The sequence below is a fragment of the Panthera onca genome, chromosome D4 (assembly GCF_046562875.1).
Source record: "Panthera onca isolate mPanOnc1 chromosome D4, mPanOnc1 haplotype 2, whole genome shotgun sequence".
NCBI lineage: Eukaryota > Metazoa > Chordata > Mammalia > Carnivora > Felidae > Panthera > Panthera onca.
The window spans coordinates 48,242,211-48,264,941 of record NC_138351.1 but is presented as its reverse complement, the minus strand read 5'-3'; the positions used below and the strand labels follow the sequence as shown (position 1 = coordinate 48,264,941).

The 22,731-nt window shown below is 39.1% G+C and overlaps 1 protein-coding gene across 11 annotated transcripts in view; it reads left to right on the top strand.

Annotated features, from left to right (window-relative positions):
- ELAVL2 (ELAV like RNA binding protein 2) overlaps positions 1 to 22,731 on the top strand; it is a 200,782-nt gene that overhangs the window by 160,408 nt on the left and 17,643 nt on the right. For all 11 annotated transcript variants that reach the window (XM_060609663.3, XM_060609658.1, XM_060609667.3 and 8 more), the window contains one exon: positions 958 to 1,061. In XM_060609663.3, the coding sequence (XP_060465646.1) occupies positions 958 to 1,061 (104 nt within the window). The remainder of the gene's footprint in view (positions 1 to 957; positions 1,062 to 22,731) is intronic.

The following is a 22,731-nucleotide window of genomic DNA, read 5'->3' as shown; positions in this document are numbered from 1 at the left end:
ACTCTACTGTAGCATTTTTTTTGAAACTGTGAAACTTTCCCGTAGTTGAAAAATTGAGACCTTTCAGATTGGCTTTACTTACCTGTGCATTCCATTGATTTCAGCCTCTTGAATACCTTCCTTTTTTTTTTTTTTTTTTTTTTTTTTTTTTTGAGTTAGGACATTATTGAGCCAGGAGTTAGAGAGCTCAGATGATAGGGAAAAACAAGATTTTTAAGCAGCTCTTACTTGAGTAACTGTGTTTTATTATTTTTGTTTATACTTTCTTCCCTTCCTACATGTTTTCATTGTTCTTACTGGCTTGGATGTTCTCAGTGTAAATCTTCAGATTTCCCTGTATTCCTTATCTAGGTCATCAGATCTTTTTTAGAAAATTAGATTCCGTTTATTTGAAGAGGCCCTCCTATAAAATAAATGTCCATGTGCACACACGATTCTTCACCTTTTAAATGGAAATAATTGTATTTGGTAAAGGCTATAAATTTGCCAGGGTACAAAGTACAGAACACTGACAGATTCTTGGTTGATGCGTGACGCCTTCCCATTTTTTGGGTAAAGAAAACGAAACTGAATAAGTCATGCCCGTGAAGCCCACTCAGCAGCTCGGCAGAGACTTGCACCCACAGTTTCTGAAGCTGAACGTTGCATTTGCTGCTGGGTGCTCTGGCTCAGGCAGGACACGTTTGATGGAATGCTTTGGAGGTGTGTGTGCGTGCGCGTGTGCACTTTAAATGCACAGCTTGCTGAGTTCTAACTGATGTTTAAACTTGCAAATGTAGTAGACAGGGGATGAAAAAAAACACGTGTATATTTCTAGAAGAATTAACGTAGACTTCTTTTTACTATTGAGAAAATGTGCTGGTGTTAATGACAAGACCATATGCCAAAATGAGAGTGGATCGCTGGCATCAGTGGTGTAGAACTAATGTATGCCTTTTTCTCCTTCCCTTTCATTAGGGCAGAGCTTGGGATATGGCTTTGTGAACTACATTGACCCTAAGGATGCAGAGAAAGCTATCAACACCCTGAATGGATTGAGACTTCAAACCAAAACAATAAAAGTATGTTTCAGTTTTCTTCATACCTACCTGCAGAACAGAGATTAAAAACAATTGAAATCTTCATGTAGTTCTTTCCTTTATTCATTTTGTGCCCACATAGACATTTCTCTGGGAGGCATAGCAGAATTTTTTGTTTGTTGCATGACGGGGGAACCTGTTCACGAGGACTTCATGTAATCACTCCTTATTAACAAGGCGGCAGCAGCAACTTGCTTAGCTAAGTACTTTGTGAAGCCTGCTGAATTAAGTCTCCTTCCTTTATAGTGAATTACTTGCCATATAACTTGGGGAAACCTTAGACCAGCTCTTTGAGCTCAGGGGTTGGCAGAGTTGTTCTCTAAAGGGCCAGGTAGTAACTATGTTACTTTGTGGGTCATATAGTCTTTGTCACAATGTCTTTGTCACTATGTGGCTTTGTGGGTCATATAGTCTTTGTCACAACTTCTCAACTCTGCCCTTGTGTGAGAGCAGCCATAGCCAATAACAATGTGAACGAACAGATGTGACTGTGATCTTATAAAATTTTATTTGTGGAAGCTGAAACTTGAATTTCATGTACTGTTCATGTGTCACAAAATAGTCTTTTTCTTTTGTCCCAGTCATTGAAACATATAAAAATCATTCTTAGCTCATGGTCATAAAAAACAGCTGGCAGGCTGGGTGTAGTCCTTGGGCTATAGTTTGACTCTGCTCTGACTTTGAGGAGACTGACTAGATGAGCTTACTTGCCACACAGGTTATTTTTCCTGTTACATTTTTCTTTTCAAGACAAATGATAAATAATTTGTGGATATTTTCCCACTTTTGTGAATTTTCGAAATGCCAGTGTAGATTGTATCTAGATAAGAATTTAATCCAGTTTGCAGTATAGATTTCTTTTCCTTTACAGAATAAAAGGGATGTTGCTTCTGGCAAACGCTTATTGCATGTGCCATCAATTTCCCCTCTCCTGCCCAGTGCAGACATTGCCAATCAATCATGGCAGTCTTTCTCCACTCAGTCTAGATGTGGCTCCCAAATATTTTTCAAAATAGTGTTCCAGACAACCTCTGTCAATTGACTCAAGTTGGAACCTATTTCCCACCCTTGATTTAAGAAGTCAGCTCAGACGATAGCCTGAGTGGTGAGGGTAAGTTAGTCAAGGCTGACTGTGGCATCCATCTTGCTTACAGACTTGTCTAGATTCTGCTCATTTTTTCAGAAATCTGGAAATGCAGTGTCATCTTTGTGCTTAAAAGTTGCTTCTCTCAGAATTGTTAACTAAAGTAATTCATTAGCTCTGGGTAGTTTTGACATCTCATTCTTTATTGGCCTGTAGGAAGAATGCCTCCCAGCTCTGTCTTATCTAAAGGGAACTGTATGGGGTAGCTCCCAAATATACTTGGATGTAAGATGTCCAAGAATTCTACATGTTTCTCTTTTAAAAAATTTTTTTTTATTATTTTATTTTTGAGAGACTGTGAGCATGGGGGAAAAGCAAGGGGGGTGTGGAGAATCCCAAGCAGACTCCTCCCTGTCAGTGCAGAGCCCAGCTTGAATCCATGAACCGTGAGTTTATGACCTAAGCTGAAATCAAGAGGTGGCTGTTTAACTGACTGAGCCACCCAGGTGCCCCACATTATTACTATTAGGTAATAATCAAATGCTGTTAAAAAAAAAATCTGATATCCAGTTATTTTCAGATTGTTTTGTGTGTTCTCTGTTCTGTGGATTTTTGAAGGCCTCCCCATTTTAAATTGATTTCCAGAATTGCTGCTAATTTATCTTAGTGTTGAGGTCCTGAGTTGTGGTTACGAAGAAATTGGAAGGGATGGTTGGGGTGGCTCGTTCCTGAACATACCCTTTTCTCCATTCCAGAAATAACCATCCTTATTTTAGTGAGTCAGTTCTTTAGCTGTAAGTTCTTCTGCAGTAATGTCCACAGGAAGGCAGAGATGCAAGGGAAGAGTTGTCTGAGAATGAGTTTCTGTGGCTTGCAAGGAGACCATTGATGATGGCTGCTTCCTCACTGCCCATTGCCCAGCTTTCTCTTCAGGGCCCAGCTGCCCAGGCAGAATATGCAGAAGAAAGGACAGTAATGCCTTGTGGGTTTTAAACTGTGACATCTGCTACTTCTCTTCTGATTTTCTGAAATGGGGGTGGGAGCGGTGGGGAAGCAGCAGGCTCCTTTTTCCCCCAACCCCATTCGGTTCCTGTAAAAATATCAGATAACAGCTGGTATCCTCAGTTTGGCCCAGATTTCTCTGAGAGGCAAAGCAGACCATTTTCCAGAACTACAGAGCACCATTTTTGTCTGTTCTTTGTGTGTTTTTTGTCTTATTTTCAATTAGACATGTTTTGTGTTCTTACACAAGATCTTGAGCCAGTTTTTTTTTTTCTTCTCACATGTTTGCTGTTTTAAGTACCTTTTAGAAGCTGCATGTATATACCTTTCCATTCCCTGAGATACCATTCCATAAATTGGCCTTTTTACCCTTCTTCCGGTCTATCCTGGTGGTGGTTATTGGACTAAACTTAAAAAAAAAAAAAAACAAAAAAAAACAGCACTTTCTTCATGTTACTTCTCAAACTTCTCTTGTATCTCCCTAATCTTTTACCTTATCATTTGATTTGACTTTGGAGTTGACCATTGTTGTTACTGCCTTCCACAGTAGTCAGACTGGCTCTTCTCTGGCACGTGATCATCGTCTCAGGCTCTGCACGTATGCTCCTGTAGGCCTTGCTTCCTGGCATACCCTTTCCCACTTACCTTAATTGAATAGCAGCCTCCCTGTCTATTGGAGCCCATCTGAAGTTCCTCGTTCCGCCTCTGCCTACCTGGGCATGCCTCCAATAAAAAGAGTTGAGACCTTTAGTGCTCATAGAGTTTAGCTAAGACAGGGCTTTTGAAGACAAAACTCTTATATTTAATGTGGCAAAACTCCCTTCAGATGGCTGCAGTAGACTAATAAATACGTCATATGCAAGTGTACAAATGTTTGTGTGCTCCTCAAGTTAAGTCTTCCAAGATACCTAGTATTTAGTATGCATTTGGTAGAATTCCTAGTAATTGGAATATTGAAACTGAAATCAAGTGCCGTGGAAGGTGGTTCATTTAGTAGTTTCTCCTGGGGCTCCCTAATAGCATTAGCCGAGTAAGGTTTTGTACAATAGACGGATGGTGTGTTGAATACATGACAAATATTCAGTATTTTTGCAGTGAGTGAAGCACCTCAGGCACTGTGAAATCCTAAAGCAGTTGTTCCGGAACTTGTTTGCATCAGAATCACAAGGAAAAGTGGTTAGAAATACATATTCTGGGGCCCACCTCAAATTTCTGGATCAGTGTCCAGAGGTGAGATGCAGGGATCTGCTTTTTAATATGTTTTCCAGGTAATTTGTGACAGCAAGTCTAAGGCCTAACACTTAGGAGCCACCAAAATGTACCTTTTCTGAATAGGTGGGTTCTCTAAATATTGGTATTTTTGCATGCTAAGTTCAGTTTCTTTTCATCTTTTATCTTGAAAATCGTCTTGTGGATAATTCTCCTGAGCATGCTGAATGATAGCTGAACATTCAGAGTAAAAAGTGGTTCATACCATCTTCACTTCTTAAAAAGTGTGGCTTAGAAATTAGAAAAACTTAATATCTTCACCTTATGTTAGAAAGATTTTTATTGGGGCGCCTGGGTGGCTTGGTCGGTTGAGCGTCCGACTTCGGCTCAGGTCATGATCTCACGGTCCGTGGGTTCGAGCCCCACGTCGGGCTCTGTGCTGACAGCTCAGAGCCTGGAGCCTGTTTCAGATTCTGTGTCTCCCTCTCTCTCTGCCCCTTCCCTGCTCATGCTCTATCTCTCTGTCTCAAAAATAAATAAACGTTAATGAAAAATTTAAAAAAAAAAAAAGATTTTTATTAAAAATAGCAGCATTCATAGGTTAAAGTTTCAAAGTGGTTATTCTCTTCTCCTAAGGGTCACTTTTTTCCTTGGTTGGTTCGAGGTTTTGGCAGCTTACCTTACTGGTGATGTCATACCATCTCTGAGCTGCACAGAGGCAGTTATGATAAAGCCTGTCCATGTTGTCCCTGATATTGGGATGGTTAATGAAGTGTGAAGATGACCAGATGTTTTTAACTTCTGATCTTAGGGAAAGTAATGAAAAGGTAGTATACGCACAATTGAGCCCTGGGGGACGGGAATCTCCTCATGACAGTGTCAAAAATTGTATGCTGGGGGGAGGATCTCATCAAGAGCCCTCTGGTCCTGGTCCCCATGGGCACCTTTTGTTCTGTGGATCATTTGGGTTCTCAGTGGTTGTGACTAGTGTGTTCAGTCTTCATGTTTTCTACTCATTTTGGTTTTAGGGAGTCTCTAGTATTGATAAAATCTAAGTTGGCGTATGAAACATTTATGGGTTCAAGCCAGTCCTCATGCCCTCTCCCCCTACCCAGAGAAAATGTATTTTTTGCCCAGGTTAATGGTATCAGACTTAAATTCATATTAGCAGAGTAAAATCCTTCATTTCCAAAAGATCTTGCATGCTTTCCACCCCCAGCAAGTACTGTGAATAGGTGATGGAGGTCCTGCCCCTCAGTGTCACTCCTAGCTTTTCCCCTCCTACAAGGGGTGTAGGAAGCTTTGTTAGTCCCTAGGTTTCTCTGAAAGTGGGAGCTGTTAACCTCAAGGAATAGAAGTCTTTTGTTATTATTGATAGATACTCCTACAAATCCATGCCTTCTCTGCCCCACTGGGGTGGGGGTGGGGGATCTCTGTTTGAAATACTACTAGCGTGAAAAAAACTGCCTAAATTTGTTTTTGATTCATCGTTCAGACATAGGCCAGCCTAAATTTCACCTTTGCTTAAAAGTTATTAATTGACCTCATTAATGTGAAATTTCTCATATTAAGATAACCAAACCACCATTTAAGTGCATATGGAAAAACTTACAAACCACACTTCTGAAAGTTTACTCTCTCAGGACATTGATAACATGATTTAACTGGCTGTGTGATCTTGGACAGTAATCATTCAGGTTTCCATTTTATCTGTAAAACTAATTCATCTTGAGAATGTTTATTATCTGCCCCCCCCCTTTTTTTTTAACTTTCCATAGTCTACCAAATTGCATATTACAAAAAGGTGTAGCTACTTAATAGATTTTTGGTCAACTCATGGTTATCATGGAATGATTTAGTTAGTGGTGAAATGCAGCACCCCATCCTGAAGAGACAACATGTTAATACTTTCTCTTTGTGGTTGTTGAAAATTTTTGCAGCCACAGTAAAATTTGTGTGGGGAAACAATTCTCCACATCACCTAGCCCTCTTTTTGTTCCAGAATTATTGGGGAGGGGATTGATTCTTATCATTATAACCCATTCCTTCATGCAGTTAGGAAGGAATGCCCGTTCCTTCTGCCCGTTAGGAAATGTGTAAATCAGCTCCACACTTTAGAGAAGGAAAGGACATGGATGTGGAAACAGAAGTGACATTAGGCTTGCCACCTGGTAGGTGCTCCGCTAAAAGATCAACAGCATCATTCTGGGGTATTTGAGACCAGTGGGTTTCAAATGGCAGTAATGCTGAGAGTTCATGCTTTTGTAGGGAAGTTTGAAAGCAGCTGTTAGGGGAACCACTTAGAATTAGGGAGAGCAGTGAGCAGGGGGAGGAATGCCTAAAGGAGCAGAGAGCATTTGGGGATTATTAAAGGCAGGTGTGCCATGCCAGGGTTTTATAGTGTAGGTGAGGGAGAACCACCAAAGTGTTTTGAGCAGAGCAGCAATGGATTGGACTTAAGTATTTGTTATGAAGGGAAGGTCTCTCTAGTACAGACTCCACATCTCTGAGCATCTCAGGCTATGCTAGTATTCTTTCAGCTTACATAGTTGATTTTGTTTTCTGTGTAGGTACAAAGTGTAGATGTTTGTAGGAGAAGGGTGGGCTTTACAAACTTGTAAAAGCATCTACTATAAGGTATCCCTTCTTTCTTTTTTTATGTTTATTTTTTTGAGAGGAGAGAGAGAGAGAGAGAGACAGACAGAGAGACAGAGAAAACAAGCAGGGGAGGGGCAAAGAGGGGGGGGAGGGAGACACAGAATCCGAAGCAGGCTCCAGGCTCTGAGCTGTCAGCACAGGGCCTGATGGGGGGCTCGAACTCACAGGCTGCAAGATCATGATCCAAGCCGAAGTCGGACGTTTAACCAACTGAGCCACCACGCACCCCAAAGTATCCCTGATTTCAACGCTGCTGCATATAGATCATCATTTATCTTTTTACCTTGACTAGATTTGGAAAATTTGCTAGTAATAGTCTGAAGGACAGGCCTCAGATTAACTGACAACTTTGGAGATGTTAACTTAAATTATTATTTGGCTGGTCAGACTTTAGTTTGTGGAGGGACAAAAAAAGTGGAAAAAGTACATCGCAGGAGTGGAAGCAAAAATGGAAGCTGAGTAAATGATTTATTTGCCTTTTTTAAAATAAAGACTGAATGTATTGTAACTTCATTTTTAACCCATGGTCTGGAAATTTCTAGAGCCGTGTGCCGAGTTTTAATAGTATATTGCTACATCTGATCATCAGAAACTCTTCAATACATTTAAATAAAATTCTTATATTGAGCTGAGTATACACAGCCCTTATTTGAAATGACTAAGATTTTTTAATAAGGTATTATTTGTATAATGCCTGTCATGTGTTTGCAGAATATTCCATTGTGAGCTGTGAATTTATTTATTTACACACAAAAAAAACCCACTATAGGTTGTTACTTATCTTGGGTAGCCTCAAGAGTGTGGGTAGGTGGCCTAGGATAGTCCAAAACTTCATTGTCCCAACTCAGGCTTATTTGTGTCACTCCTGCTCCTTCAAGGCTCCCTCCAAAGTGGGAATGAGACAGTTGGAAATTCCCAGAGGGCAGTAACTGAACTGCTCTTCCGTAGACATTTTTGGACAATTGCTGGCACAAAGGCTGAGCCTGCACAGAGTGATGGGTGAGGAGGAGGGTTCCTGGTAGCACTGTCTCAGCTTGCTTCCTGCCCTTACTTGCTTGTGAACCACAGATGGGATGGTGGGGAGTGTCTGGGCAGTTGACTGAACCCCACTTTCTTAGGAGGGAGTTTATAGATCCTTTTATTCAAGCTTCTACCTTTTCTGCCTGTTTCATAAATGTGCATCAGCAAAGGCATTTCTGCAAAGCACTGTTAACACTTGTCTGCTTATCTTTTCTACTGCTTTTAAAGGGTAGGGTAGGGCTTTTGTCGCTTTTTATTTGTGACTTGGGAGTAGTACTAGGTAGGTTGGTGGCTTCTGCCTGTTCTACCAAGCTAGCTTGAGAGGTTAAGACAGATACGGTAACTTCTTTTTTTTTTATTTTGTTTTTTTTTAATGTTTATTTATTTTTGAGAGAGAGACAGAGTGTGAGTCGGGGAGGAGCAGAGAGAGAGGGAGACACAGAATCTGAAGCAGGCTCCAGGCTCTGAGCTGTCAGCACAGACTGATATGCTAACTTCTGAAAAAGGGTCCCTCAATTCCTTGCTCTATCTACTTTTTATAGTAGTTGCATAGGACTTTTATCCTGTTACTTGACTGGACTTAGGCAAAAGCAATATTCCTGTAGGCAAATACTCCCTCTGACCAATGAGATGCAGCTCAGGTTAAGGGACTTGTTCAAACACCTTGTAGCTAACAGTACCACAAGGGACACGTTGGCTGATGCTGGTGGCTTTTCTTGTTTTCTTTTCACCTCATATTTTTGACATTTAGGTGTTTCATTTAGAACCAGGTTATAGATACCACTACAAATGGAATATTGTCTTGGGAACCTTAATTTGGGTCCTTTACTGTCTTGAGACTTTCTGGCTCAGATCTCTGTTAGATGTGAGAAATTGGAGCTGTTCCTAGTGGCCAGAAAACTGCTGTCTGTCAGGATGAATGCTGGAGATAGCCAGACACCCACTTTGAGAATAAAACTAGTGTCTGGAGGTCCTGTCTAGAAGATGGGCAGGATCACATAGGTTTAAATATTTTGATGGTAACTGGAGAGTAAAAGAATTACTATTACAGTAACGCTCTGGATCTCTATTCTGTAGGAGATGACCCATACAGGAATCTTTTTCTGGTAAGTTCTTGTGAGTCTTAGAATGCTAGTTTAAAAGCTACAGAAAGTACATTTGTTATTCTTTAAGTTTGTGTGGACTCTTTACAAAAGCACGTGTGGTCCATTTTCTTTTACTCCCATCTCTGACTGATTTTCCTGTCGTTGCCCTTAGCATCAGTTCTAAGCCCTGAGTACGACATCAGACTTGTGGGGGTTTTACTTTGGAAGTTTCTTGACGTACTACTTGTGATTAAGCAAGAGAGAGAGGGCTCTATTTTGAAAACTGTACAAGCGGTCTGCTAGTTGTGTGCCCCCCCACCCCGAATGAGAACAACTCCTTGAATGCTGCATCAAGGTTTAAGAGCCACAAGTCCTGGATTTATGTCCTGCTCTATTAAAGTGGTATTTTAGAAATCTAGTTGGGGAGGAATGAAAAAGCTGCTTTTACTCCAAAGTAAGTAGTCCCACTGTTTTAGTTTGTTAGTTTGATTTTGTTGGATATTTAAAACTGTAGTTACCTTGTGTTATAGAGAAGCGGATGGTGGAAAAAAAAAATCAATAAATCATGCTAATGTGCTCTGTTTTCTGGTCATTAGTATAAGGTTACCTCCTCCCACAGGAATTGGGAAGTGTAATCCTTCCTGCGTAGGTTCTGAGGTTGCTAATGAGTCTTGAAGTGACCCTCACTGACCCTCAGGCAAGCAGCAGGAAAGGCAGCACCTGCATGGTCCTGGAAACTGATCATTCAGAAAAAGCTTTCATTTTTACAATTTTGTTAAATGACTGTTTAGAAATTCGACTGTTCCCACTTCCTTCACACAAACGACCCTGTTCATATTCTTAGAAAGATTCTGGAGTCCTTGAGAGTGGCTCTTACTTCATAGAATTAAATGTTTTCCACAGACCATTCAGGCTGATGAGCTCCCTAATCCAGCTGAGCCCCATCCAGCCAGGCTGATATTTGGAAATACCTTTGGATGAATTTTTATGGGCTTTGTTTTACCTTTACATTTTTGTATTTATTGGTTATTTCTATTCATATATACCTTATTTTCAAGCTACTCATTCTTACTCATTTGGAAACCAGCATTGGTGGGTGACCAGGAAGAGAGCTTGACATCTGTAATTTTTATGAGCTTTCTAGGAATCCAAGTATGTCTCCAGAGTTTGAGGATTACCTATTTAAAGTCTGTCTACATAAGGGACTGCCAAAGCATTAAAATGTTCATCAGAATCACTAAGGTGGGGTGGTTGATAAAATGCATAGTTCTGGACCCCAAAACTTACTGAATCTGATATCTGCAGGGAGAGACCAAAAAATGTATTTTAACCAGCTACCACAGGTGATTCTTAATAGATGGTGGTCTGACCTGAGAACCATTGTTTGGTGGACCTTAATGATTTGTACTTGGATAGGTCTGTGGTGCTTGTTTCAAAATGAACCTACATGTTAATGAAATTTTCATTTGTAGGTTCTGTCATAAAGTATCTGGAATGCTTGTGGTTAACAGATGTACTTTTAATGAATATAATGCTGGACTTACCTGAATAATATTCATTCTCTCTCTCTCTCTCTCTCTCTCTCTCTCTCTCTCACACACACACACACACACACACACACACACACACACACATTCACACGCACTCACAGTAGTCATTTTCAGGACATTTCAGTGCCATTAAATACTTTTAGTATTACAAGTACATAAATGTCATTTAATATTTGATTCTGAGCATAGGGAATTTGCAGTATCGTTCTTCTGGGGCCCATTCATTTAAAATGGGTATTTCATATTAGTATAGAGATTGGGAGTTCAATTATATGGTTCAGGATGGTTGTGAATCCTTAGAATATGGAAGTTGCTTTTAGAATGCAATAAAAATTTGTCTCCTATTTATAGACTCCCAACCACACCCCTCTTCCACCCCTCCACAGTATCTGGATGTTTGAACTTTTCTAGTCCGGGTTTTAATAAATGGGAATTTGTGTTACTATCACAAGAACTTGCCCACATAGCATGTTATAAATATTTAAAGAAAAAAAAAACTATTTACTGTATGCCACCTTAATTTGGAAGCCTTTTGACCTATAAACTGAATTTTGTTCCGAAGCTATGTGAAAGCGGTGCATACTGTCACCAAAAGGCTTAGAATGTCTCTGTTCTCAGATTTGCAAAAATGGGTTAATAAGTAATTGTCACCAACTTACAGCGTTTTCCATAGTGTTCTCCTTCATTAACCAGTGTCTTGGGGGAATTGTGAAATATGCGTTGTCTGCAGACCGCTCTGGTGCACAAAGTCAAATGAACTGTGAAGGTGAAGGCTAAGAACACCCCTCTCACCTTTGTACTTTGTTCTTTGAGTATTAAAGAACATTGATCTACCAAGTGGCAAAGGGGGTACTATTTGGCGGTTTAATTACAGCCAGTGAATGTTATTGATGCTATCAATCAGCAAGACCCAGGGAAAGGGCACTGTGCCAGACTATTCGGTGCTCCCGACAGTGTAATTAAATACCGCAGGACTGGATTCTCAAGGTAAAGTGAGGTGCTTCTGCACATCTGAAGCAGGAGAATGCTTTGTCCTGCAACAGAGGTAAAGGCGGTTATCCCCTCTTACTGCTCCTGTTTAAATTTCCGGAGGAGTCTATGAATGGCAGTGATATGGTCTGTTCATTGTGTACAGTTAAGGTTGTTGGTGTGTTCCTTAAAAACCCTCTTTCTTGTAAGGCCTTCACAACTGGCATACAAAAGGCTTTAGGAATGTAGTAATTACTTTTTGTTAAAGCTGTTTGGGGGATATACAGCTCAGGTGTCTAATAGATATTTGGAGAATGAGGGATTGTCTTTGAATGAGACTATTAGTCCTGCAAATCAGTTCATTTAAAAAGCTTTCCCTGTGATTATTCTCTAATGTCTAATCATGTTGAGAGAAAAATATCTTGGTAGGTTTGAAGTTATAAAACATTCAGTAATATTTCAAGGGTTATTCCTTTTGAATTATCTATTGAATAAATTTTTTATAGTTGTATAATTTATGTCAGGTCCACAAAAAATATATAGGTAAGACTTTCTTTGGCCTTGGGGAGGGTTTATAATAACATTCCTATTATCTCTCTTTCTTTTTCTTATATGTCATACATGTGTCTCTCACACAATTTCTTTCTAGTCTATTTGAGAGAGAAATGCCATAGGCAATCCAAAATGTTTGGTATTGCCTTTTTTTTTTTTTAATGGTGTATAGTTTATACTCATTAAGGCTCAGCAAAGACAGGCTCTCACTGAAGGAAAGTGAGGTGGTTTCCTAACTTTTTGTGCATATGCGTGTGTACATATATACATGCACACGCACACAGTAGATTCCTGACAATCGGATTAAATCAGGCCTGAAAACATTAAATATTGACTGTTGTGTTTTAGTTGTAAGAGATATGGGTACAGACTATTTTTACATTTACAACAGGTGTTTGAAGGAAGACTGTTAGAAATTTTCCCTTGGATGTTTGAGGAATAATTTTTTAAGTACGTTAAAGTTTTAGTAAGAGTGATTATTTCATCTTCAATAGTCTTGTCCCATTAGGGCCTTTTACATTATATGAAATCCTAGCAAGTCCAGTGGTTAGTTTCCAAGTTTGTATGGAGGGGCATATGCTTTAAAGGTTATTGGGGTGTCTGGGTGGCTCAGTCAGTTAGGCATGGGCTTAGGTCATGCTGTCATGGTTTACAAGATTGAGCCCCGTGTTGGGCTCTGCACTGACAGCATGGAGCCTGCTTGGGATTTTCTCTCTCCCTCTCTGTCTGCCCCTCCCCTGCTTGTGCTCTTTCTCTCTCAAAATAAATAAACATGAAAAACAATTACTAAATATAAGTTATTAATTTCTATCATAACGTGTTTTTTCCTCTGCCCCCCAAGGTCAAAGCTGTGAAATTTAATATTAAAAAATGTTTAATTGCAAATTGTTTTTTAAGGACGATACAATCATGGTTATACAGTCTTGGATAGGGAATATCTGTAAGTACTTAATTCCGTAAGCATTTTGAATGTCTAGCACATATAGGTCCACTTTGCTAAATGTTGGAGCCGTGCTAAAACATGACAAGATATAGTCTTGTCCCTGATGCCATTGTATAGTAGAAAGAGACAGCACTGACTTTATATGACCATTTTTTTGATGTATGATAAGTGAATGCAGAGTACAGTGGAAATGGATATGTCACTGGCTGTCGAGAGGCCCCTGCAGTGGTTTCAGAAGTGATAGAGTTTTACAAGATAGGGTTTATCACGTAGAGAAAGAAGACACGTATTACACGTGAAGGAATGTCTCATCCAAAGGCACAGAGGCCTTTATGTGACATGTACTTTTTGGAAGAAACTTGTATCTGGAAACTATAAAGTGTATTTATTCAATCAAGTATTAACCTTCTATGAAAATGATTGGTAGGCAAATTTGATTAAACCTAGCCCCATAGTTTACATTTATTCTTTTTTAGGGAAGACCTAATTCATAAAAGGAACTATGGGGATGAATTTTGGGCATTTGTTCACATTCATATATCTGCCCTGTTCTGCAAAGATTCATGGTAACCTATGAGACTCATTTAAGATGTTTAAAAATGGTACCAAGATGAAATTTCTCTGTGGAGTATTTAGTGTACACACAGAAATAGGATCATTATATTTTCATTACTGTATATATAAGTAGGTCAAAGAAGACTTGGATATCTGAACCAACATTGTGGCGAAGCAGTTTTTCTTCTAGTTACAGAACAAAAGGAAACTTATTGTAGATGGTATTTAAAATAGCCTTTTAAATTGCCACGCTGATTTTGACTATTCTGTTCACCTAGCTTATGGGAAAATTATCTCCACATTGTATATGTATTTGACCTACACACATACGTTTTTGTAGACTGTCACTCCCTTGGTTCTAAAAGCCTCACTATGACATTTAAGGGCTCCAGAATCTGCCCCAGCTTCCTACTACGGCATTGTCTTTGTTCTACAGAGATTTTATTCTGGCTCACCTGGGCTCCTCCTCCTTGAATATGCATGCCAAATTCTTATCTCCTGCCTTGGTTCATTCTCTGCCTGTACTGCCTTATACCACTGTCATTACTTACCAACTTTTATTTGGCCATAAAAGTGTTTATTTTTTGGGGTGCCTGGGTGGCTAAGTATGGTAAGTGTCCGACTTTGGCTCAGGTCATGATCTCACAGTTCATGAGTTCAAGCTCCATGTCGGGCTCTGTGCTGCCAGCTCAGAGCCTGGTGCCTGCTTCCAATTCTGTGTCTCCCTGTCTCTCCCCCTCCCACGCTTGTGCTCTGTCTCTTAAAACTAAACATTAAAAACATTTTTTTAAAGCATTTATTTTTCTCTGTACATTACCATTTCTTCTCTTTGGTGGTCTGCTCTCAGAGGGCAGGCATCTTTGTCTTTAGAGCACTTCACAAAATATATAAGCTTTTATTTAAAGTTTCTGAATGAGGGGGCTCCTGGATGGCTTAGTCGGTTAGGCATTCGACTTCGGCTCAGGTCATGTTCTCACAGTTTATGGTTCGAGCCCTGTGTCAGGCTCTGTGCTGACAGCTCAGAACCTAGAGCCTGCTTCAGATTCTGTCTCCCTCTCTCTGGCCCTCCCCTGCTCATGCTGTCTCACTCTCTCTCTCTCAAAAATAAATAAAGATTAAAAAAAAATTAAAATTTCTGAATGAGGAAGTTTTTATGTAGTGCTTATAAGAGATAATGGGGATGTGCTCTGTATGCTCAGAGATAGGAAATAGTGGGATGTGTGTGTGTTTATGTTTTCCATTTCAAACCTTAGATGAAGTATGCAAAAACTCTAGGGTATGTAACCCACCAAAATTGGCTTGTTGAGAACCTTCTTTTTCTACACATTACCAACCAGTGTTAATTAGCTTTTATTGTTAAACAGCTCCATTTTACTTCTACCAGGTACTGTGGTGACCTTCTTTAGGTTTAACTTTTTCTAACTCAGCATTTTAATCTGCTGCCAGTGCTTTAGATCTACTAGTTGGTCAAATACTACATGAATTACATTTTAAGTTTATATTTACACGTAAAATTGTTAACAGGGAACTTGATAGTGTAGCTTTGTTAGAGATTGCATCTGATCAAATTTCAGAAACTTGAAAGAACCCTTAAGAAGCTACTACTGAAGAATGGTTTTCTAAGAACTGAATGAGTACATCTATTTTTCTGTAAGCTAGTTTAACTTCTGTTGTTTCCAGTGAAGCACAAAAAGCCAGATTGTTTGGACAAGCATCACACCTTCTAATCAGCTTGCCTGAAAAATACTTCAGAAATAGCCTCTGCAGGAGGCCATGGAGTATTTTCAGTCTGTAAGAATCGGAGCACCCACTTGTGGGTGGGGGTGTAAGATAGGAATACATATAAGAATTAGTTTCAACCCTCTAGGAAACGTACAGCCTAATAATATAAAAGCTTTGTAAGTGAATTGCAGTGCTGTTACCCTGGGAGGTGGCTTTGAGGTAGTCTGCTGCTCTGGCAGTGTTGAACAGGCCCTACACCCATCCGAATATTGAGTACTGAGTACTGATATTTTCCTTATTCTTTATGTCTAACATCCTCCTAGTATATTTCGTGAGTGTCCAAAGTGAAAAACTTTCACAGTACTCTGCTAGCATAGCCTTCTTGGTATTTTTTCCTGGTGTGAAATCACATTGAGTCATTAGGCACTGGTTGAATGGTGTTTTGTAACCCATCCCACATTCAGGTGCATACATGCGCCCCTCATCTGAAATAGGCACTATTCCCCAAAGCCCATTTATGATTTCTGCCACTGTCTCCCCAAAACGGAGATGATTCTGTTTCTCATTTTGCATCTCATTTTAGGCTCTAACAGATATTTATGAGAGAGAATAAGGAAGTGGGAGTATTTAATATGCAGTACTTTGGGGAAAGAATATTAAAATCAAGTTGGTCTTTTCTATCAGCTCATTTAAAGCTGCTGGATGTTGACCTTCTATACAACAAACAGCCTTTTCCTTAGGCTTCAACGAGGGCTTGGGTTCTCCCATACACTTATCTGCTATTGTCTTACAAAATACATGGAAGATTGTATTGTAATATTGTAATAATTAGTGAGGATTAATTTTGATAATAACTGCGATGGATTTGGAAAAAGACTTAATCTTTGAACTGTTTTTCTGTTAAAGTACATACATCTTGTATCAAATGCCTCCTCTGTGTCCTCTTATCTGATCTCAGAGATAATAGTGATAATTTGAGTTTTTTCTTACATAAATTAGGGATGCTAGTGATAACACCCAATTTATAACCCTGATATTAGGATCAATTGAATATTAAGGTATGTAACATACCAAGAACAGTGTCTGGCACATGGTAAGTGCTTAGTAAGTGTTTGGAGCAATCATTATGTATGAAATCATTAAGGTATGATTGAAACATTATTATGGTTCTCCAGCTTTGTGCTAATAGTTTTATTTTTCCATTTAATCCTTGTAAGGTCCCTGTGAGGTGAGGACTTTCATTTACATCAGATTGTAAACGAACAAATAGAGGCTTCAGAGAACGTAAGGAAATTATTCCCTAGTTATATAACTGGTAAGGCACCAGAGCCAAGACCTGAACTTGGCTCTGTGCACGTCCAAGCCCTGTGTTTTCAGTGCTTCATAACTTTGGAGGGCTCCGGTACGAGTATCAGTTTCTGGCCACTAGTTCATAGTATGCCCTGTTGCGGCCAGAACTTCACCAGTGATAATACATTCTTTTTTTGCCTTTTAAGTTTTTTTTGACATAGTAATACACTGATTCCTGTTTGCCTTAATTCTAGCCTATTTATATTACTTAATTCTTCTTTTTGTTTTAAGCAAGCCCCATGCTCAGTGTGGGGCTTGAACCTCGTGACCCTGAGATCAAGGGTCCCATGCTCTACCAACTGAGCCAGCCAGGTACCCCTTACTTAATACTTCTAAAGATATGTGGCCAAATAAATACAGGCTCATTTCTCATTTTTTAATGTTGAAAATAAGGGAGTCCGCTTTTCCTAGCCACTCTTGAAAACTTCCCAGTGCAGAGAGGTTAGGAATGAACTCTGGTGGTTATAGCTGAAACTCCCATCTCTTTTATTTTCTTTTTTTTTCCAAGCCACTTTAGGGTAATCACTTGCTAAAATTTTAACGGGCTAAGTGAAGGTATGGAATGGAATATGGAACAGTTTGATTGGCAGATTCTTGCTTAGACCTTGGGATGACTGATTGACCACCACTGCACTTGCAGATCCAGTTTAATCCTCAACCCCCTCTGGATGCCACATTTACCACTTACTCTGTTTGTTTTCTTTTTTCTTTCTTTTTTTTTTTTTTTTTTTGTTAGATTCTTTACATGCACAGATCCTTAGGAATTTGAAAGACGTTGTTGGCTTAAGTTGCATTTCAGGAATGCTTTACCATGGGTTCCCTATTTACCTTTACCAGCGTGAGAGTCCTTGTTGAACCAACGGGGTTCTGTAGCCAGGCAGAAGCGACAATAGACGGGCAGATGTGATCTGCTAAAAACTTTGATGGTTTAGTAAATACTTTGATACTTTAATAAAACTGTACTTCAATAAAATATAAAGATGTCTGTCAGGACAGTCTGTTTGGACCCTCATTTAATTGATAAATGTTGGATGAGACAGATGTGGGTAGTATTTAATAGACTATGCTCAGTGTAGTTTTCAGATGCTGAGTTTAAGATGTATGTAAAAGGAAATCTAATTTTTCAAGTGTCCAGTTTATGATTAGTTGCTTAGTAGGATACTTAGAACTAGTGTGCTTTTTTTCTATTGTTTTTAATAATGTCGTATGTGATCACTTAAACTCTTAGGACATTATTCTTTTTTCAATTTTAAGTTGGGTATAAGAGTCAACTGCTTTGAATTTTATTTAATGTTGCATTAAAACTTGGAAATGATGTAAAGCTGGGTAGTCTCTAGTATAATACACCCAGTTGCTATTTTCCCTTTCTGTTAAATAATACATAATGTTTTTTAAATGCATGTTTAATACCTAAAATATTCTCTTCTAGGTAAGTTTTAACTTACTTGGTATAAAGCAATAGTTTCAAGATTCTTAGTTTGATTTTTTTTTTTTTTTTCCTCTTCAACTGTCCTCCCCTCTCCCCACCTCTCTCCCCTTAGCTTTTTGTCAGACATCTCCTAAATAGTTCTCAGGCATTATACTAGTAGAAGAAATATAGTAAGTGTCGTATGGACTAGACCCATTTTGATGTATTTCGGATTTTCTTACGTGTATAGAATAAACCATTTTGCTGAGCTAAAGTTCTTACCTTCTTGCATATATCTTTTTCCTTGTATATGTCTCATCATCCTCCCAATAATTGTTATTTTGCTAGAAACCTGTATGATTTCAGATTGTGTCTCAGGCAATGGTGTATTGGAAAATCTCTTGATGAAGGGTCAAGGCCTGTGAATCCTACACTCTTTTGCTCTGCATCTTTGGACAAATCACTTCATTTTTGTGTGCCTCAGTCTCCCTCCTTCCTAAATAAAAAGAAATTGGGCCAAATGATCTGTTTCCTTTTTGTTCCAATATTAAGACCTTTCCCCCCAGCAACATATTATTCTATCAAAGATTTTATTGCCTCTGGAGATTTGAATCCCCAGTTTGTGAAATGACACTTCATTCTTGACATGTTTAATGGCATCTACAGTCTAGTCTATGAACAGAGTGCCATCATGTATGATTTTTGCTTTATTTACGAAGTAGATTATGGCCCTTAACTTTTTACATAAGATTTCCAAAGTGAGGTTTCTCCACTTTGTGATTATAAATCCTCTTCATTACGGTAATGTGTGGCAGGTACCAGCGTGTGCAAAATAGGATAAAGACAAGGTTTCTTATTTCAAGGACGTAAGGCAGTTGTAAGAGAGGATAAGAGATGAGTTTATCTTGGTTTCTTCAGTGTGGATGAGAAACCAGGCATGTGGGTACTGGTAAAGGTACTAACTCAGACAATTGAAGGTGGATGAGAGTGGATGTTAGGCACTCGTGATGCCATTGTAGAGTCTGAAGTGACTCACATTTAGTTGAGTGGGAGGTGCAGGTTATACTCACACTGGGAAGTAAGAGAGAGGAAGGTTTGGAAAACTACTGAAGGTTGTGTGTGTTTATATAGAAAGGGAGTCAGTGCCCTGAGCGTAAAGGACTAAGAAATTTGAAATTAATCTTAAAGCATTAAGGAGTCCCTGAGGGATTTGAAGCTGAGAGTAACACAATCAAATGTGTTTCCTGGTGTTGCTTGAATTAAAACAATCTTTATGAGACTTAAAGCAGAGGTTTCATTTGTATTTTCCACCAATGGAGTTTTCTAAATTCCATGTTTTGGAATACCTATTAAAGGTAACTCCCCTAATCTATAATACCCCTTTTTAAAGCCTTCCTGCTAGGGGTGATTGTTGCTTTGAACTCTAACACCTTTTCTACAGCTAATCTTTAATCTCTTATGGACTTATTTCTGTATGCTTTGTTCTCTCGGGTTTACTCATTTGCCACCCTTTGTGAAACATGCTGGCCCTTAAAAAACTTAGACTGTGATATGTATATGCCTTGATGTGTTTTTGAGACTTGTTCCTGGTGGGGTTTTGCATTTAGAAGCAGATAAAAGTATAGTTCCTCCTTTTGGATGCATTTTGAGGTCTCTGGCCTGAATTGTGATTGGAGATCACATTCTTCCGTGTACTTCTCAGCTCTTTGGAGGCTCTGGTGTAACCACCTGTCTGTAAAGCCTTAATGCTGTCACAGGACCTTTGCTACTGCCTACCAGAGCCAGAGCTTTTATTTAGTGATAGTGTCACTTTTCAGACAGCCCTATCAAGACTCAGCTTTTTGATATGAACAGCAATTAATTCTCATTTTAAATAGGCACAACCATGATCTTACCTATTCCTCCCAGCTGAAGAGAATGAATAGAGCTTTTCAAAAAAGTCTGAAGTGGCAAGCATCTAATTTTCAGGTTTAATGTTGATAGTCCTGGGTCAGTAATTGACAAATGATAGAAGTTGTTCAATGCTGATCTTGCCAGTGGGAGATTTTTCAAATGTCCTTAGCTTAATAAAGAAGGAATTGCTTTGTTCATTTATAGACCTTATCTCTTTAATCTGTTGGTATTAATGTCCACTGTCACTGATCTTTTGTTGATGAGTCCAAGAGAAATGAGAGCAGTTGTGTTTTTTGGGCAAAGGCATTTTGATGGACTTACTATTGAACGTGATGTAGTGGGATTTTAAACTCTACTATGTACATGTAATGAAGTGCTAATTCTTATCCATAGATATCTTCATTCCTTTTAATTCTGTGTGTTTTGATTAACTTGTGTTTTGATAGCCTATTCTTAGTATATGTGTTACTTGTCCTTGAATGTTTAATGTATAATTAGTTTTAGTTGCTGATGAATAAATGAGTTTTTAATTACAAGGAATATATTGTGTTTCAAACTATTCCATTTTCAAGACCTAATTACTTTGATAAATCTATTTTTATCTCTATTTTGTCCGGTGTGATCTCATTTACGAAGAACAATTTGAGAAGCCATTGGCTAGAGAATTTATTTGCCTGGTACTTCTAACTGCTTTCCTTGCTTTCCCTCAAGTAATCTCAGTATTGCTTGTCTTTGTTTATTATATCACTTGTAGGGTTGTGAGAAATTCCAGAATAAACCTGAGTTTTAAATTGCTATCTTTGGAGTAGATTGGTGTTCAGTGTTGTACTCTCTGTATCATCTTTAAATATTTAAATTGCAGACTCTCTGGCTGCCTCTTAAATTAGATCCTTCACTTAGTAGTTTTGACATTTCATAACCTTGCTCCTCAGGCATTAAATATTCACCTGTTTAAATGGCAGTGAAAATTTAAAATCCGAACCCATTCTGTTAATCCAGTGAATGTAGATTGGAGAAGAGCTTGCAGTTGGTGACAGAAGAATCTATTTTGACTCCAGTGGATCATATGCTGCAGGGCTATTGTATTGAAGTATTTCTAATACATAATTTGCCATAAAACAAAGCCATTTCTTGGGTCTTCTCCAAGGGGTATTAACCTTGAAGGACCATAAAAATAGACTTAATACTTTGAGGCTTATGATAGACCAAGAGTTCCTGTAGGTGAGCATTATTCAAGGCACCAGTACAGCCTCCACATCCAGAAAAATCAGAATGGAGAAGGTTGCTGATAATTACCAGGTACAAAATTTATCCTACTGGGGGAGTCTTCTTCCCACTTTGATCTAAGTACATTCTGTTTATAATCCTTTGAGATAGAAGAAGAAATATTTTGCTTTTCTTGGAAGGGAGGATGTTACTGACAGTGACATCCTTGATAGAGCAGGAGAAGGACCTGCAAATCCTAAGAAACAGGTGTAGGGGCAAGACATGACACATTGGTCTGGGTGAAGGATGGTTGCCCTTCATTACATTTTTATTTCTTGGAAGTTCATGAGGGGTAGAGGGGGGATACATTGCTCATTTAATCACATTCTCAGAAAGTAATAAACGTAAAAATCCTAAGTATCATGTGAAGTTTCTCCAGTGAGTCTCAATCTGTGGCCACTCATTCTTTCTTGCTAGAAGTTACTTTTTAGAGAACATATTAATGGAAGATAAAATAACTTTGATATAACTTTAATATCTGGTGGCATCCTGTTTTCTGCTGCCTTAGCTCAGTTTCACTGTGTGTGTTAGTGTGAGAAACAACCCAGATTGATTTAATTCCTCCAAACTTTAAGAACAAAAGTTACTGTAGTAAATTGTAGAAAGAAAATTGGACGAGGATACAAGGATCCCGTGTTCAGAGTTTGGATCCAGTGGTATGTTACTTACCTTGTCTATACTATTTGCCCAGCTATAAAATACTAATGTGTGCCCTACCTACCACAGACAAAACACTCTATTTTGCATGTGGTAAAGTCTCCTAAGTCCCTAAGTAGAAGTTAAATGGAAATATTTGTTACTACCATGAGTTTATATGGATAGTTCCACTCTGTCCTGGGACTGGAACCAGTTTTTTGAGAAAGTTACTAAAAAAAATACTCTTTTGAGGAGATTTACTGTTGCTTCTAGGAGTCCTTTTAATGTGGCTGTGTTCTAAAAATGTACCTTGGATTCGTTTTAATCAGGTATGGTAGGATATGCTGACATGGAAATTATTGTTAGAAGGAAGCAGTTTATAGTTACAGACCTTTAGAAACAGGGGCCTGGTTGGTTCAGTTAAGCATCTGACTGGCTCAGGTCATGATCTTGGGGTTTGTGAAATCAAGCCCTGCCTCAGGCACTGGTCTGACAGCACAGAGCCTGCTTGGGATTCTTTGTCTACCTCTCTCTCTTCCCCTCACCTGCTTGCGCTCGCTTGCGTGTTCTCCCTCCCCCCTCCCTCCCTCCCCCCCCCCCCCCTTCTCTCAAACTTAAAACAAAAGGAAACAGCCCTGTTTTCCATGACATGTAGGGCCACATGGGGAAGCACCAAGGATGATCAGGAGGCAGAGAGATGAAGGCAGAGTATGGTCCAGAGCCTTTATTGAAATTCCCAGTGGGAAGGAA